The sequence below is a fragment of the Micromys minutus genome, assembly GCF_963924665.1.
Source record: "Micromys minutus genome assembly, chromosome: 21".
NCBI lineage: Eukaryota > Metazoa > Chordata > Mammalia > Rodentia > Muridae > Micromys > Micromys minutus.
In genome coordinates this window covers 11,972,105-11,990,476 of record NC_137956.1, presented here as the reverse complement: position 1 = coordinate 11,990,476, position 18,372 = coordinate 11,972,105, and the positions used below count along the sequence as shown (strand labels likewise).

The 18,372-nt window shown below is 44.0% G+C and overlaps 1 protein-coding gene across 1 annotated transcript in view; it reads left to right on the top strand.

The window, feature by feature from the left end:
• Positions 1-8,848: 8,848 nt before the first annotated feature.
• SLC17A5 (solute carrier family 17 member 5) overlaps positions 8,849-18,372 on the top strand; it is a 35,083-nt gene continuing 25,559 nt past the window's right edge. Inside the window, exons 1-2 of the mRNA XM_080934412.1 lie at positions 8,849-8,972; positions 17,940-18,136. Coding sequence (XP_080790538.1) covers positions 8,879-8,972; positions 17,940-18,136 — 291 coding nt within the window. The 5' untranslated portion in view covers positions 8,849-8,878. The remainder of the gene's footprint in view (positions 8,973-17,939; positions 18,137-18,372) is intronic.

Here is an 18,372-nt window from a genome sequence, read left to right as displayed (position 1 = left end):
GGTCTGCTTCTTACATTCAACTTTCCCCAGCAGACTTCCCCTGACCCAGTGTCCTAGATTCTCCTTAGGCTTCTCCTTAGAAGCTACACACAGTGCTCTCCCTAGGCCACTGAGAGTGAAATTGATCCCATAACCCAGTGGTTCTTAACCTGTGAGTCTCTTCCACCCTTTTGGGGGTTGAATGACCTTATACAGGGGTTGCATAAGGCCATCAGGAAACACAGATATTTACATTATGATTCAGAGCAGTAGCAAAATTATGGTAATTTTATGGGGGGGAGGTGTTAATCATAGCATGAGGAACTGTATTAAAAGTCACAACATTAGGTAGGTTGAAACACATTGTCATAGATCACAGTTGAGGCAGCCTGTGCGTATTGACCCTTGAGAAACACTTTCTGCGGTGGTTTGTTTTTAAGCAGGGAAACTTCCCATGGTGTTCTTATTTCAGGCCTCTGCTCCAGTTCCTGCCTTCGGAATCTTTGCCTTTTCTTCCCTCAGTGGACTGGGACCAGGCCCAATAGTTTAAATAAGAATGACTTCCATAGGCCAATGATATTTTTGAATACTTGGTGCCCAGTTGGTGAAGTTGTTTGGGAAGGATTAGGAGGAGTGGCTTTGTTGGAAGAGGTATGTCACTGGGACTGGGCTTCCCTTCCAGCTGTCACCAGTACTGTCCTGCCCCAGACTTCAGGATGGTCATCACTCAGCCACCCTGATGCACTCTAGGCCTTTGAAACCACAGGTCCAATTAAACCCTTCCTTGTGTATGTTGCCTGGATCCTGATGTCTTAGCACACAACAGAGAAGTAACCAAGACACCCAGTATCACACCAAATAAGCCCTTTGCTCCCCAAGTCTTTTCTGGTCATGGCTTTTATCACAGCAACAGAAACCAAACTAAGGCAGCTCTGTCACAGCTATGGCCAGAGGTGTGTCTCCTAGGTGGTTCTGAATCCTGTCGGGTTGGCAGTCAATACCAACAGCCACATGTTGGCAGGATTTTACATTCTTCCTTTATTACCCAAGGGTACAAGACTGGGGATGCTGTCACCGTGAAGTGTAGGAACTTAGAAGCAAACTTATGAAAACTTGAAATGTGACCATTTTTCCCTAAATTTTATCTTTAAAATTAAACTTCACATGGGATTTCTGCTGATAAAAATATGTTTTTATTAGACTAATTCTGTCTGAAGTTTCTCATCCACGCTGGTTTGATTTGTTTTGTGATGAAGATTCATTTCCAGGGCTCTGGCCTAGAGTCTGGTTATTCTTGCTCATTTAGCTCCCTCTGGCTGCTGCTCTTCCTCCTGGGTTCTGCTCCGCCCACAAAGCACACTAGTGGCCGTTCTTGGATCACACTCACAGACACACTAAATGCACCTTGGACTGCTGGATGACCTTTCATCCCACAGCTCCCACCAAACTCATCTTCCATGTAATGTCTGACACAGAGACACCATTCTTATGTTAGACATGTTTAAAAACAGATGTTACTGAATACTTGGTGATACATGCTGCTTTCCGTTTCTGGAATAATGTATTCGTGTACACTAACTACCTTTTCTTGTTTCTTCAAAAAAAATTATGTCCAAACCGTGAACCAAATACCACAAGATATGTTTCAAATTCCTAGCCCAGAATGACATCCAAGAAGGAAGGAAGGATAGGAGAAGCTAGGAAACCAGTGGCTATCATGTTCAAAGCCAAGATTCAGGCCCCATGCTTCCTCTCACAAGAGATACTGAAGCAGAGAGAACTACTGAGCAGTCAGTGGGCCATGTTCCTCAGCAGTGCTGGGGAAACCAAGGCAAGCATAGTCCTTAGGGAGAAAAGCTGTCACAGCTCTTCAGGCTGGCCCTTCTTTTCTCTGCTGCAGATAGAGGCTTGTTGATAAGGAGACCTCAGAGAGCCTGTCCGTGGGTTGTAAATAGCATTGCGGGAAGTCTTGAAGACACGGCTTTATGGTCTGTCTTGCTTCCTTCATTCATCTCCCACAAGTGACCTAGGAAATTTTGCATCTAGTTTACAAAAGGTTGTCTCTGTCTTGTGAATTTTTGAAAGGTTGATATTCTAGATTTCCAAATGTCATTAGTATATGTTACAAATGTCTTTCCAGTGCCTTGTTTTTTGTTTATTCTGTGCTTTGTATTTGCTAAGTATCAAATTCATCAAATTTTAGCTTAAGGACATGTACTTTATACTTTTTCTGGGGAAAAAAAACTACAAACACATCAAAATGTGTCCTCTATATTTCTACCAGTCTAAAACTATTTCTCACACTTAGGGTTTTTGCTTTTGTTGTTGTTGCTGCTGCTGGTGTTTTTGTTTTTTGTTTGTTTTAGGGCTTTGTGTTTTGTTTTGTAGTTTTTATATGGGGTTTCCCTAGCCTGGTCTCACTCTGTAGAACTTACTGTCCTCAAACTCACAGAGATCCTCCTGCCCCTGCTTCCTGAGTGCTGGGAAAAGGTTATCATGCCGTAGGAGAATGTGCCCTGAAATTGTGGACACACACACAAACAAACATATAAATAAAATAAATACTTTTAAAAATAATAACAATAAAGCAAGTCTAGGCCCCTAGTGTTCTCTGGAATTTAGGTGAAAGAAACTAATAACTCTTACGCAATTGGCTGCTAGGTCTGTTACTGAGAGAATAAAACAACATGGTTTCCATACTGTGTTTATGCTAATTTTCCATGTAGGCATCAGCCTATGTATGACCTCTCACTGAGATGAGGACATGCTTTAATTCAAATGATTCCATTTTGATTTTTGTTTTTGTTTGGTTGGTTAGTTTGGTTTGGTTGTTTGGAGGGGGTTGTTTTGGGGAGTGGTTTTGTTTTGGTGTTTTAGTTTTGTTTCTTTTGGTTTGGTTTGGTTTGGTTTGGTTTGGTTTGGTTTGGTTTGGTTTGGTTTGGGTTGGGTTGGGTTGGGTTGGATTGGGTTTAGGTTGGGTTTGGGTTTGGGTTTGGTATTTCAGCACAAGGTTTTTCTGTGTAGCGTTGGCTGCCCTGGAACTTGCTCTGTAGAACAAAGCTTCACACTCACAGAGATCCGACTGTCTCTGGCTCCCAAAGGCATGTGCCACCACCTCCTAGAAAATGGTTCAATATTAAGTTTGTTGTCTAATAAGGAAGTCCTCCTGCCAATTTCATTTTGTCACTTGGTTGGTTGGTGGTTTGCTTGAGACACAGTTTGTCTCACTTCTTAGCCCTGGCTAGCCTGAAACTCATTATGAAGACCAGGCTAGCTTTGAACTCACAGAAATCTACTTTCTTCTGTCCCCCAAGTGTTGGGATCAAAGACAAGCATGACCACACCTGTGCCCCACCAATTCTTTCTCAAAATTGTTTTCAGGGCCAGAGAGGTGACTCAGTGGTTAAGAACACTGGCTGACCTTGCAGAGGACCCAGACTTAATTCCCAGCACCCACATAGCATCTGTAACTGTAGTTCCAGAGCATATGACAGCTGTCTCTTGTCTATCCACTGGCCAGCAGGCATAGAAGTGCTGCACACAGACACAGACGAAATACTCTCATGCATAAGTAAATCTAAAATAATAAAATTAAAGCTTCAACTCTTTTTTTAAAAGCAGTTTGGGCCTTAGGCGCTAGTGTTGGAGCCTAGTGTGTAACATAGCAACAACACTAACAAGGCAGAATTATCATTTTAACAAGGATACAACCTAGCACAGGGTGGGGCAGGAGGAGGAGGACAGTGGGGCACAAGGGCTAGAGTGGTAACAAATGAACGGACACTCGATCGGGGAAGCATCCGAAACGGTAACATTTGGGGCAAAGGAATTTGTGCCAAATGCACACTTTTGGTCAATCCAAAAGTTGTTTTGTTTGGGTTGAGATTTGAACCTCAGTAATGGAGGCAATGCCATTCCAAAGCAGAACGAAGAGACAGCTGGGTCTGAGTTCTTGCAGGGATGGAAGCCAATCTAGGCTGAGCCCATTTAACCTCTCAAAACAGTGAAGTGGGGGATACTTTTGTCAGCTGCAGTATTCTCCAGGAGCCACCAATATATTCCTATATGATGTTATAATTTTAATCACCACCTCTAGAATCTCTGGTTCTTTTGTTCGGTTGGGTAGGTTTTTTACTTTCATTGTGCGATCAGAGTTAGATTTCAGAGAGTATTTGGTCTCTGAATAATACTCAGATTTTCAGCAGGAGGATTTTCTTATTAGGCAGCAGACTTCATACTGAATCACTTTTTCACATATGCTCTTTATGAGTACTCTTTATACTGTGGTCTCTTTAAGTTCTAAATGTCAGTCCAGGAGCTTGAACAATAACATTAAGGAGAGAAACAGTTCTTTTACCTACAGCCAGACCTGTACTTGAATGTCTAAAAGCAGAAACTAGAAGAAATTTGGAATATAAGCCCATGAAATGACAAACACTTGAATTCACCCAGACTTCACATTACAAATCTGGTGAAAGCAGTGCAGATGGTTTCCAGCCCGGCAGTGCCATTAAAGACAGAGGCTGTGGTCATTCTCCACCAGCCTGCCCCCTAGTGCTCACAGGACTTAGTGCACCACATTATCAGCATCAACATACAAACTGCAATGGAGTGTCATCCTTTTCTGCACCTGAGTCCTGCTTACTGGGAAAAATCAAGGAGGGAGAGCAGGCATTCTGTTCCAATGTGTCTTGAGCCATCCCAGACTCTGTAACAGACTTCATGACAATATAAACCTGAAATCGTATCTCCCACAGGTCTGGTCTGGAGATTGGAAAATCCAAGATCAAAGATGTGTGAGGTTCTGGGTCCCCTCCTTAAAAGAAGGAAAAAAAAAAACTTCTCTATACGTTTATTCTCTTTGTAATTTGTTATAGCAGTGGGAAGGTAGATAACACCATCCCTCTAAGTGTGGACTGAGACTAAGTGTATTTTAGTTCCCAAAATGTACTTCCTGAGCATTTGGTATTTTTAAAAACACTATGTTACCAAAAGTTCTTTTTTTTTTTTTTTTTTTTTAATTTACAGAGAGAAGGGGGGGGGGGCATGCGATACTGTGCTAACAGAGACCAAAAAAGGGCATGAGATTTCTAGGAGCTGGTGTTACAGGTCTGCAGGGTACCAAGTTTGTTACATACGTGGGTGCTGCAATCCAGATGACTCACAACAAGCAGTTATAACCACTGAGCAATCTCTCCAGTCCTTCTGGCTTCTACTTTCTTGGGTTTCCCAATGACTCTGTGCCAGCCCATAGGATTTAGCAATAAAAGCTGCCCCACCCCCTCCTTAGTCCTAGCCTAACGTACTCTCTAGCACATCATCAAACCTTCATCCTGAAACTCTTCCCACCGATGGTGGGTTTAAGTGATGGACCAACAAACTCCACGTTGACCAGAACACAACATGGAAAGAACATGGAATTAGAAGTCAGAGAGACACAGATTTGGCTTTGGTGCTTAAGCTATTTACCCTCAATGACGTCAGGTTTCCTCAGCTATAAAATAAGAATGAAGGGCTAAAGAGATGACTCAGCAGTTAAGCATGCAGGCTGCTCTAGCAGAGGACCCACAACCATGTCAGAAGGCCCACAACTGCCTGTAACTCCAGTTTCAGGGGCTCCAACACCCTCTTCTGGCCTCACTGTATGTGTACCGCACTCGCAAACACACGCACACACATTCTAAAATAATAATATAAAAATAAAAATTACATCTTAGCCTATGACTGTGGAGAAGTGGATAGTATGTGCATCACCATGTCTGAAACATATATTACATGGAATGAACACATGTTTTCACTGAGAGCTGTAGCTTGCAAGCTGTTGGCTCGGCTGCTTTGAGAAATTAATAGCATCAAATTTTAGCCGTGCTGTGGCTCTCTTCTCCATCAGGTAGAAATCTCCCCACATGGTGCTTTTGCTAGGGGAAAATCTGTAGTGGACAAAAGGAGCTATTATTTTTCTTTATCATCTCACTGAGGGTCTTCAGAAAGATGTGAAACCAGGCGTGTCTCAGCTGACATCACAATGAAACAACTGAACTACTGGGCTGTTTTTCCAAATAAACACAAATCAATGTAGAGGGAAATGCAAAATCTAACAGATTAAATAGCTTTGATTGCTCTATCCTTCAGAATAGTTTTGGAACTTCCCCCTAGAACTGTGCTCAAAATTTATAAAGCTCTTACACTGTCTTATTCTCACATATTGTAAGTTCAGACAAAGACTACATGAGATGCTTTCCTTTCTGTGAAATGGTGTATACACACACACACACACACACACACACACACACACATCACCATTGATAGTTCAACTAAAGGCTGGGGAGAGTAGGTCAACTAAGTCTCTAAACTACATTTTGGGGTTTGTTGTCAAGTTGTTATTATCCATAGTGATAGAGATTTGAGTCTGACAGAACTTTTTAAAATAGAAAGAAATGAATAATGGCATGGGGGATTTGAAATAGAGTTTCTCAATATACCCTTGGCTATCCTGGAATACTCTGTAGACCAGGCTGGCCTCAAACTCAGAGATCTACCTGCCTCTACCTCCTGAGTGCTGGGTGTATGTAAAGGTGTGTGCCACCATCGCCTGGCAAAAGAAGTGAAATTTAATATCCTGATTTAGTAGCAGAATGACATTAATTGCCACTAGATTTATAGAATTGCATTTCTTATTCCTGAGAAATGAAATTAAAAAATGTAATAATAGCTGGGTGGTAGTGGTGCATGCCTTTAATGCCAGCACTCAGGAGGCAGAGGCAGGAGGATCTCTGTGAGTTCTAGACCAGTCTGGTTTATAGAGTGAGTTCTAGGACAGCCAGGGCTGCACAGAGAAACCCTGTTTCGAAAAATAAATAGGTAGATAGGTAGATAGATAGATAAATGTATAAAATTTCAATTAAACAATAGAGTAAACTCTTGAACATACTATACAGAATGATTAGGAATGTTCAGCTACCTATTCGGTTTAAAAATGCAGATCCCTGAACTTCAAAGATGGTTCAGAGGTTAAGAGCACTGACTGCTCTTCCAGAGGTCCTGAGTTCGATTCCCAGCAACCACACAGTGGCTCACAACCATATGTAATGAGATCTGGAGTCCTCTTATGGCTTGCAGGCAAACATGTAGGCAGGATATACATAATAAATAAAGATTTTTTTTAAAGGCAGATCCCATCTTATGTGAAGTTTGGGATGTAGCTCAGTGTTAGACTGAGGAGTCTGTTAGACTGCCTGCTTAGCACACCAGAGGCCTAGAAGTCTCCGAGTTTACTAATCTGGGAAAGCAGAAAGGTCACACTGGAAGGACACACATGATCCTTTACAGAAAATTGTGTGAATTGCACAGGAATTCTTAACTCCGCGGGCAAGATATTTCACCCAGACCTGAGAAGGAGAGGCTCCTTTCCATGTCCCCACAGAGACAGCCTTCCTGTCCTACCTCGGACTCTGGGTATTGACTTTGCAACTTTCCTGTAACCTGAACCTTCCCAAGTAAAACGGATACTTAAACCCGGTGCTGCTAATTTCAAACTTTTGGAGACTGTTGGAATCTGATTCCGTGTGTTGGAAGATTCCCTTAGCTGTCCCTAGCCAAGAAGGATGATCTTAGCCATCTTTTCTTAGAAAAATGGAGCCAACAAGGGAGGGGAGATGTTGAACAAACCTATTGGCTCGGACAAGACAGCAGTGGTGCAGAAAGCTGAGAACCCTGAAACTAAAGAAACCTGAAGCCCGTCTGCTGGAAGATACCCCCCCATGCTCAGGGGTGGGATTGGGGCTTTAAGGGGATGAGGTAGGGAAGCTGATCTTTTTGATCTAATCAAACCTTCAAATAGACTGAAATCCACCCACGTGATGGACATATCAAAGCAACCACACCAGAACTGCTGTTTGAACATACATTTTATAAGAATTTTCCAGGTAGTAATTCACGAACTCAAGGGCCTACCTATCTCTTCAATTGTCCGTTGGAAATCCACAAGGTTATGGTTGTTTTAACCTGAAAACTTGCGAAGCAGCATTCACTGGCCCAAGAATTAGGGATGTCTTTAGTAAGTCTCAGCCATCTTCTAGACAGGGGCCTCACCTGACTCATCTGCTCTTCCTTGTCTGCCTGGAATTCTCCAAGGGCATCTACCACATCAAGTCTTTTCCATCTGTCTGCAGATATGGTCTTTATTACTCAGAGGCCCAATGGCCCCACCGAGGCTGACTGAAGCGTTTTCCTAGTTCCTCTTTCCTAGAGTCAGCAGTAGGAAAAATCTGTCCAAATTAGATTTACAGAGAAAACTCCCCCACGCACATACATCACGTGACCTGCAGCTGGGCCGTAGGTCAATGGTATCGGCGTTAGTCTAACGTGTGGGGCCCTGGTTCAATACGCAATACCTTCCTAAAAAGAAAAGGCAGCTGCCTACACTGGGGTTCACCGCTGAAACAGACAATTTTCGTCAGACAAAACAAGTTTCCCTTTGCTACTTTTCCACTCCAGAATCCATATGCTGTCATAAAACAGATTAAGATTGCTATTAGTAGCTATCTGGAAGGTAAATACTACCGGCCCATTTCCCTAGCTTCCTATCACTGAGAGATGCAAGCCCCATCGCGGCCTCCAGGCTGCCCAGTGCCCCGGCTTTTACCAGGGAAACAGAGCCCGGACTCCCCACCACTCGCGACACACACCCAAGCGCCACGCCCAACCCAGCCCTGCCCACAACCGGGTTGCCCGAAACTAAGATGGCGCCTTGGGAACGTGCAACCAGAGCTGGGCGGGCCCTAGAGGGCGTAGCGGGCGGAGCAATATCCTGCCCCGCCCAGCCAGCGCGGCGAGGGCTGTCCTGCCGAGAGCTCTGTTGGCCAAGCAACAACATCCGCACATCTGCTGTCCAGGCGTCATGAGGCCCCTGCTTCGGGGTCCGGCGGGAAACGATGATGAGGAAAGCTCGGACAGCACCCCGCTCCTGCCGAGCGTCCGGCAGACCGAAGCGGGTGAGCCGCAGGACCACAGAGAGGTTGCTAGTGGCAGCGTTTGGGGCAGGCGGGTGGTTCCCGGCCGTGGGCACCTCGAGGGAGTGGCTCCGGGGTCGGGGGACAGGTAGCAGGTGTAGCCCGGTTGGACGGGACGGAGCTGCCAGTGGCGCTGGCTGGGCTGAAGCAGTTCGGGGTCGGAGGGGTATCCAATCCCAGTCAATGAGCAAAGGGCCAAAGTGCCTCTCGCTCTCCTCCAGCGGCCGCCAGGTTTCCGCTTATGCCAGTCTGCAAGCATGTGATCTGGTAGCGCCTTGTTCAGGGAAGAGAGACAAAAACAAAACAACAGCAAAAGAGTTAACAGCTGTTGAGTGTGCCGAGGACAGTTGCATAATCCCGCCAATATCTTGACTTTGTGCTGTAAGAGACCGAAATATTGCAGACGTTTCTATTTTTTCCTTGTCTATCAGACTACAGTTTAAATTAGGAAACAGGTTATTCCCAAGATAAGATATCTGCAGCACTCTTAAGATAATATGCCATGCCAAAGGTCTTGCAGGAGATACTTCAAAAAGCATCTTCTCTGCTGGGGGTCGGACGTTGCTCAGTGGTATAGTTCTTTACTGACAAGGTTCTCATCTACGGACCCACCATCCCCCAAAGCACAAGTGTGTGTCTTCACTGGATTTCGCTACACTTGTGTAATGTTAGCTTCCTGAAGCTACAGAAAACTAAAGGACAAATCGCCTTGCACATACTCAAGGATATAGGTGTGAGAAAGACTTGAACTGGAATTTTGCCTTTGTTGGCCAGGAACAGTCTTCTGTGGGTGTCTTTTGTTAACATTACCAAAGAATTCTTTTGTAACTGCTTAAACCATACATTGCAGATAAGCATCCTTCCTAGTTGTGCTGGTAACTAACCTACTTTCTGACTTTATTCACACTACTTTTGTTGGGTTTTTTGGTGACTTGGTTTGGTTTTGTTTTGTTTTTAGAATAGTTTGTTGGGGAACTGGAGAGATGGCTCAGCAGTTAGAGCACTGGCTGCTCTTCCAGAGGACACGGGTTCAGTTCCCACCCACGTGGAAGCTAACAACCATCTGTAACTCCAGTTCAGGAGATCCAACACCCTACTCGGGCATGCACGTGGCACACATACATACAGGCAAAAATTCATATACATCACAGAATTTTTTTTATCTAAAATAGAATGTTTTTATTTTGAAAATTGTAAGGCATCAGTGGGTTGAACCTAGGACTTGTATTTTTTTGGTTGATTGGTTGGTTGGTTTTCTTTGAGACAGGGTCTCGTGTAGCCCTAGCTGGTCTCTTATTATGTAGCCGAGGATGGCTTTGCACTCCTGATTCTCCTGCCCCCACCTCCTGAATGCATGGTAAGCAGGCACTCTCTGCACCGATTTACACCTCCAGCCCTTTTCCTCTTCGGTTAGAATCAAAGTTCGCCACTGTCTAGATTCCCGTCCCTGTGCCTGTCATCACAGTCCTTCTCTGCACCGCCTACTGCCTCTGCTGCGGACACACAGGAGGCACTTGAAGTTTTACAAAAGGCCGATCTCTCCCCACCAGTTTGGTGGGGAGCCCTGTCTGTTCAACTAGGAGGAGCCTCGTGCCCCACAAAACTTAATTTCCCACAAATGAGAAATAACCACCCTTCTTAACATAGGAGCTCGATTTCCAGGATCCAGAGGAAGCAATGGCCGCAGCTCTGTTACTGGAGTTACTGTGTGCTGAGTAGTGTTCTGTGTGCTTGCGGTTCATCTTCGTCATTCTGTAACACGAGCTCAGTACAGTAAGCACATTAGCTGTAGTTAGTGAACCGACTCGGGCGAGGGAAGGTCTCCCTGTGCCCTCCCTGTGCCTCTCAGTCCCTGCTTCGAGCATGGCTGCCCTCACACCCACCCCACCCCTGCAGCTACCTAGCAACTTCCTGCTCGTTGATCGAGGAAGCCTGTTAGATGTCCCTCTTCCAAAAAAGACCTTTCCTGGCTCATCTCCCAAGGTTAGTGGGCCTCCTTTCTCCCTTAGATAGGTATGTAGCACTTTATTTTATTAGAAAAGCTTTCTCAGAGCCAGCCAATGATGGCACATGCCTTTCTTCCCAGCACTTGGAAAGCAGAGGCAGGTGGATTGCTGAGTTCAGGACCAGCGTGGCCTAGAGAGTGAGTTCCAGGATAGACAAAGACTACACAAAGAAACCCTGTATTAAACCCCCTCCCACAAACAAACAAGCAAAAAGTGCTTTCTCAGGTGTGGAGATGGGGACTTTGTGAATGTTCACTTGTGATTTCCTGTGGTCTTTAATCCCCCCCCCCCCCCAGTTCAGTTGAGCTGGATAATTGTAGAGGACGCCAGGGAAACCAGGAACGTTAAACACACAGGGTTGTCTCTTCAAGGGAAGAGATGTATAACTGTTTTCCACCTAGAAGACTAGGAGTAGATATGGTTAATTAAGCCTGGTGACCTCTGCTTTGTATAGGGCCAGGCCACACCTGACTCCCGGAGACTTTTATATCCATCCCAGACTCTTCCTCTCCAGACCTTTATCTCGGACATTGTTTCTCAATCACTAGAATCCATCTTTATGGAAGAGGTCACATGTACCTTGTGGTGCCTTAAGCTTCGTTGTGCACTTGGGGCTGAGTTCATTGTCACCAGGAAGCTTTTTTCCAAAATTGCACAGTACTTAAATGTGCCTAAAACAGACTGTCCATCGGAGGTTTGAACCAACACCAGCTGCTGAGCTGTGTAAAGCCAGATTCCCTTCTTGCCTCACTTGTATTAATACTCCCGGCAAAGCACCCCAAAGTCGGCGCTCAGTCATCAGAGAAGGTAAGAACATCTTTCTTGAATAGAAGCATAAGGCAGGAATTCTGTCTTCTTGCCCAAGGAGTCACGACCTTAAGTGAGAGAGTGAAAAGAATCATAGGTTCTAATCAGAGAACTTCATACCATTATTGAAACATTTGGTAAGACTCAGAGGAGGGGGCTGGAGAAATGGGTCAGAGCGGTTAAGAGCACTCGCTGCTCTTCCAGAGGACCTGGTTCAATTCCCAGCACCCACATGGCAGCTCACAGCTGTCTATAACTCCAGTTCCAGGGGCTCCAACACTCTCACACAGATGTGTGTGTGTGTGTGTGTGTGTGTGTGTGTGTGTGTGTGTGTGTAGGCAAAACAAGAATGCAGAAAATGTAAATAAATTAGTAAATAGAGCAGCCAGGAAAAAAAAATACTAAAAGCAAGAGCTTTACAGCTTTGTACAAGTAACTGTAAAATGTAATCCTTGGCTTCCTAACCAAGTAACTATTGCTATTAAATATTGGAAGCACATAGGAACTAAAGGTAGGTAAATTTTCTGTCAGTTATTTTGCAAGCTAGAATACAGTAATGTATTGCTTGGACCTGCTCAGGAGGATTATTTGAGAGCAAGAAAGAGAAACAAAGAGATGGAGAAAAGACAATTTTCTGCTGAAACAGATCTTGGCAGGGAGGGTCTAATGGAGTCCCACAACCGCTCAGACATACCCGGCTCATCCAGCTCAGTGCATTGCAGCTTGTTCTCCTGAACCATCTGACTGGAACTCAAAGCCAAAGGCCCTTCCTACTGCCTGAGTCTGACAGAGCCTGGAGCTGCTGGATACAACACCTGAGTTCCAAGGAAGGCGGGCAGGCAGGGTCTAGGTCTAGGCACCCCCGGAGTTTAGGGAGTTTGGAATTTTGTTTTGTCTTTCTCAAGATAGGGTCTCACTATGAAGCCCTGGCTATTCTAGAACTCACTCTGTAGACCAGGCTAGCATTGAGCTCAGAGAGCTAGCTCCTCCTGCCTCTGCCTTCAGAGCGCTGGGATTAGTGTGCGCCTGATTACATTATGCCGCCACCACCTTCTTCCAGATGGCATCTCAGAAGGACAGGGAGTATGTGTTTTATATACAAATTCCACCTGCTCCACCAAAAAAAGATTGTTACCCAGCCCTGGCTGTACAGCTCAGTGGTCTGACTGTGTTAATCAGCCAGCTTTTATTAGGTGTTTCTCAGCCACTGACTATTCTAACTGACCTAGTATATAAATTAGTGAAAGACAGAAACTCACTCTGAATGGAAACCGGCCTAACTTGAAGGGAAGTGTTGCCGAAGGATTGTGAATGTAGAGAGGGTGTAATGGAAAGACGGAAACGTTTGGAATGAGGCCCTCCATCATAGAGTCTAGTTAACGGGAAGTGGGAAAGGATGGGATGAGCAGCTTGGAGACAGAAACAGAAGAGACGGAAATATAAGAAGGTTTCGTGTGCTCCTTCAGCTGAGTCCCCTCGCTTTAAAAATAAAAGATAAATAGAATCAATCCTATGGAAACAGCGATACTGAACCGCTGGCACCTCTGTCTAGAGAACACAATCAGGCAGACCCTAGGAGGGAAGCCAGGGACAGCCATGGACTGTGCTTGATAACAGGGTTGATGCCGTGAGTGTTACTACAGGCCAGACACAGTCCCTGCTGATGCCTAGACCCAGCGCAAATTCATCCGGTGATGGCTCACAGCATCTCAGCCTTTATATCAAAATGGAGACTTTCTCCTTTGTTCTCTGTGTAGCCCTGGCTGACCTGGAACTCACTCTGTGGACCAGGCTGGCTTTGAACTCAGAGAGTTGCCTGTCTGTGCCTCCCAGGTGCTTGGTACACATTGTGGCATGGTTTTGTTTAGTTGATTGCTTATTTTTTGCTTAAGATTTATTTATTTTAATGTGCATTGTGTTTTGCCTGTATGTACGTCTGTGATCCACTGGAATGATGCCAAATTCCCTAGAACTGAGCAGACAGTTGTGAGCTGCCACGTGGGTGCTGGGACTCTGGTCCCCTGGAAGAACCGCTAATGTGCTTAACGGCTGAGCCATCTCTCCAGACCCGGTTCTTGGCTTTTTAAGACAAGGTCTTTCAACATAGCCTTGAGTCTCCTCAGCGATTCTCCTGCCTCTGTCTCCCAAGTGCTGGAATTAAAGGCGTGCACCACCACTGCCCAGCTTTTTTTTTTTTTTTTTTTTTTTAATTTGTATTTTTGTACATTAGGAATTTTTTGTAAATAGGCTTGGAATGGATTTAAGAAGAAAATAGGAAATTGAAATAAAGTTTTTAAAAAATATCCTGTATGATCAGCAGCCAAGAAATGCAAACATAATCGCATTTTTCTCAGATCTCCATATAGGCCAGAAGGGATTAAACCAAAAGTACGATGAATAGAGGTTAGATTATCTTGAAGTTTTCACCTAAAATTATTGTTGGTACAGCTTGAGAATTCCATCGAATCAGACTGTCTATAAAATGTAATAAAGGCTACAGCCTTCCATCGTGAAATTGTTCTGCTTGGGTCTTGGCCACAGTTTGGTTTCGTTTACAGCATCGCTTGTTCTGATCCATGCTTTCATGGAAAACCGATAGCTTTCTTCTTCAGAATTTCCTGTGATTAGTTCCCAGGTGCCTCTGAAACCCCTGTTACCTAGCAGGAGAGTCTGAAGCTCAAAATTAAAATTGACTTAAAATTTAAAGATCCGCATTAGCCGGGACATTGGTAGTGCAGGCCTTTGATCCCAGCAGCCCATCAGATCTCTGAGTTCCGGGCTAGTCTGGTCTACAAAGTGAGTCCCAGGATAGCTAAAGCTATGCAGAGAAACCCTGCCTCGGGAAAAGAAGAATAGAAATATTCCAAATCTTAAGTTTAGGTTTGAATCTTTAAAGCTTAAAGTCTGTTGTTAACCAAGTGGATTGTGTTTGCCTTTTAGTTTCATGCCATTAATCTGATAAGTGGTCAGACCCTGGCAAGGGAGGGAGTTAGGGGAGGCTCACCAGAGCCTGTCCTCCACTGAAGGCCTTGTTCAGAGAATGAACTCACAGCCCTGGGTGAGGCACAGGGACCCAGGAGCTCCAGGAAGATTCTGTTAGCCACATGTGGGACTTGACTTTGTCAAGTAACTCTTGAGTTTATCTTTTTATTGTTGCTATCTTTTTTTTTTTTTTTTTTTTGAGACTGTGTTTCTCTGTGGAGCCTTGGCTGACCTGTAAATAACTCTGTCAACCAGTCTGGCCTCGAACTCATAGAGATCCACCTGCCTTAGCCTCCCAAGTGGTGGGATTAAAGGTGTGTGCTGCCACCACCCAGCATCAGATAAGTACACATTTTCTTTCTAGGGCTCACTTCTACTGAGAAATGATAATGGCTGTGCTTATATTAGCAAACACTTTAAAGAATTTTACAGCTTCTATAATATTAGTCATGTTACTAAAACCCTTACAGTCCACAGGGTTATGCTGTTATGGAATGGCTGCATTAAATACTTAATTAGCAAAAATTAAAAATAAGAGGGGTGCATCCACCAGTTTCCATATGCTATGCTACATTTAACTATGCTGACTTCACTTTAAAGAATAATGCTTTCTCTACTGCTCAAAAGTATTTGGCCCTTAAGGAGACACAGTCTAAAATTGTGTGTGTGTGTGTGTGTGTGTGTGTGTGTGTGTGTGTGTGTGTGTAAAGTTCTAGAAACCAATCAATAGTAAGGGCCCAATGTTCTTCTAACATCAGGTCTAGGTTATATTTATATCTTTCCAGAAAATGAAGGAAGTCCCAGATGGCTCCCACTTCGATGCATATGAACAGGACAGCGTCCCGGAGACCGTAGGACAAATCAGTCATCTAAAGATAGGTGACAAACCCATCAAGAGGAAGAGTAAGCCAAAAGCTTGGGAAAACATCAAGACTTTAACTCATGAAGCTCAGACTGGGGAGGTGACAAGGATCCAGTACAGCTGACCCCAAATGATGCTGTTACACAATTCTCCCTTGCTAATGCAAATGCTCTTTTGTCTAGGGATGCATTAGGAGAGAGTGTGATATTACTTGATCATACAAAAAACTGTTTTTAGGCTTTTTTATTGCCAGTCCCAAAAATAGTTACATACACAAAGAGAGGTCTCAAAGATGGCCCGTGTGATAGTAAAACTACTAATATTGTGTCAAGCATCCTAGCAAAAATAAATCCAGAGATGGGTGGTTTGGGGGCCGGAAGTTTTACAAAACAGAGCTACTATAAATAATCTGTTGCTCAAACATAATCTTGGTTATCAATAGTTTCTTGGTATGTGTTGCTTTAATGTATCAGATTCTTCCCAATCTATCGATGGTCAAATCAGTGATTTACATAAAGAGATGTATGGGCAAAATCTCTCCAGTGACTGTCTGTCAAATGGTTATGATTGAGGTTCCCATCCGGTTCTCTGTTCACTAGTCTCAAAATTCTCTTATGCTTATGTTAATTGGACTAGCCTTAGAGCCATCGTATTCGTCCTCTATTACAGCCACTGATTTTTTTTTTCTTTAAAAAAAAAAATTAGAAATGGGGAGATGTAGAGGGTACGAGGTCCTATTGCTCACAGATTAGCACTAGGGAAACCAGGAATGTCAAACACACCCCTCTGTCTCTTCAACAAAGGGATGTTTACCTGTTTTCTTCCCAGGAGGCTGGGAGTGGATGTGGTTAAGAGCCTGGTGACCTTGTGTTGTCGGTTGGGCCAGGCCACACCTGATTCCCCTCGACTTGTTTATTCCAGACTCTTCCTCCTCAGACCTTTATCTTGGGCATTGTTTCTCTGTCTGAACTGTAGAATCTGTCCATATCAGAGATGTCACATGAGCTTTAGGGGTGGAACAGAAAGGCACACAGGCAGAAAGTGCTCTCACTAGAACTGAAAACCTTGAGGAGAAGAAGGCTGTTATCTTCTTCTGTGTCATCTAAGTAACTAGGCCCACTTGGTCAGAGCTAAATCACCCGTGGGCCTCCTTCACTGTTCGCCTTTATTCTCGGTGTCACCCACTCCATGTTCCTGTGTGTATAAAGCACATTTTAGAGGCTGGTGTTTGTTTTGATGAGTGCTTTGTCATGCAAGCATGATTTTGCTTTGAACTCAGTGTGGTGGGTATCCAGTATCCTGGCTCTCTGCTATGCAAGCTGGTTTTACCTTGGATCGATTTCAGAGAATATTCAAATTCATTCATAGGCACATTTTCCTTCCTAAAAATATTTCTGACTAAATGGATTTACAGGCACAACCATTTTCATAAACCTGGTACCGACTTATTTTTAGTGTAACTTTTTTAAACTTTCTAGTCTTGTATTTTCTGATTATTGACAGTACCTTAGAAAGGTAAGTTGCTTGAGCTATAATTTTTTTAAGGATTGTCATCAGTATTTTGAAACATTTTGCTCACCTCTACATTATTTTTAATTATTTGGGATTTTTTATGTGTATGAGTTTTGCCTGTCTGTATGTCTGTCTGTTCTCTGTGTGTATACAGTGACCACGGACCGGAGAAGAGAGCAATGGGTTTTCCAGAAATGGTGTTTCAGACTTCGGGTGCTGCTCAACTGACCCTGTTCAGTTTCAGACTGTTAAGAGCAGTCAGTGCTCTTAACCACTGAGCCATCTCTCCAGCCCTAAAAACCATTTATATATTTAGTGTTGGGGATGGGAGTCAGGGGATGACTCCCGGAAGTCGGTGCCTCTAATCATGTTGCTTTCAGAGACCTGACAAACAAGACCTTACCACTGAGCCATCCTGACTGCTCTTTCTCCACCTTTCTCCTCAGCCTCCAGACCCAAATCTCACTCACATAATGAAGGGCTTATAAAGCCACATCAACCAGGGTGTGAGGAGAAATGCACAACCTGCAATAAAAGAAGGGAACTATTAAAAAATATATATATATACTGTGATTAAAAAAAAGATACAGTATCCAGGCAGTGATGATACACACCGTTGATCCCAGCACTCTGGAGGCCGAGGCAGGCAGGTCTCTGAGTTCAAGGCCAGCCTGGTCTACCGAGTGAATTCCAGAACAGCCAGGGCTACACAGAGAAACCCTATCTTGGAAAACCAAATAAATCTCTTAATTTCAAGTTTTCTCTCTGTCTGAATTTCAGCTCCAGCGTGCTGCTCGGCCCGGTACAACTTAGCCATGTTGGCGTTCTGCGGCTTCTTCGTTCTCTATGCGTTACGGGTGAACCTGAGTGTTGCCTTAGTGGACATGGTAGATTCAAACACAACGCTGACCGATAATAGAACTTCCAAGGAGTGTGCGGAACATTCTGCCCCCATAAAAGTACACCACAATCACACAGTAAGTGCTATTTTTGAACAACAAGTGGATATACTTAAAAACAGAGATACTTAAAAGTAAAAATAATGAAAAATATATGCCTTTGTTAGAAACTAAAGTATTGGGGAGGTTGGGTTGGGTTGGTTTTGTATTCTCCCCAGGTCTTTTCCTAGCTTCTTGAGAGTTCATTGAACAATTAACTTAAAATTATAGTTTGTGCTTCCACATACATTGATCTGTTTGAAAAGTAGATTTTC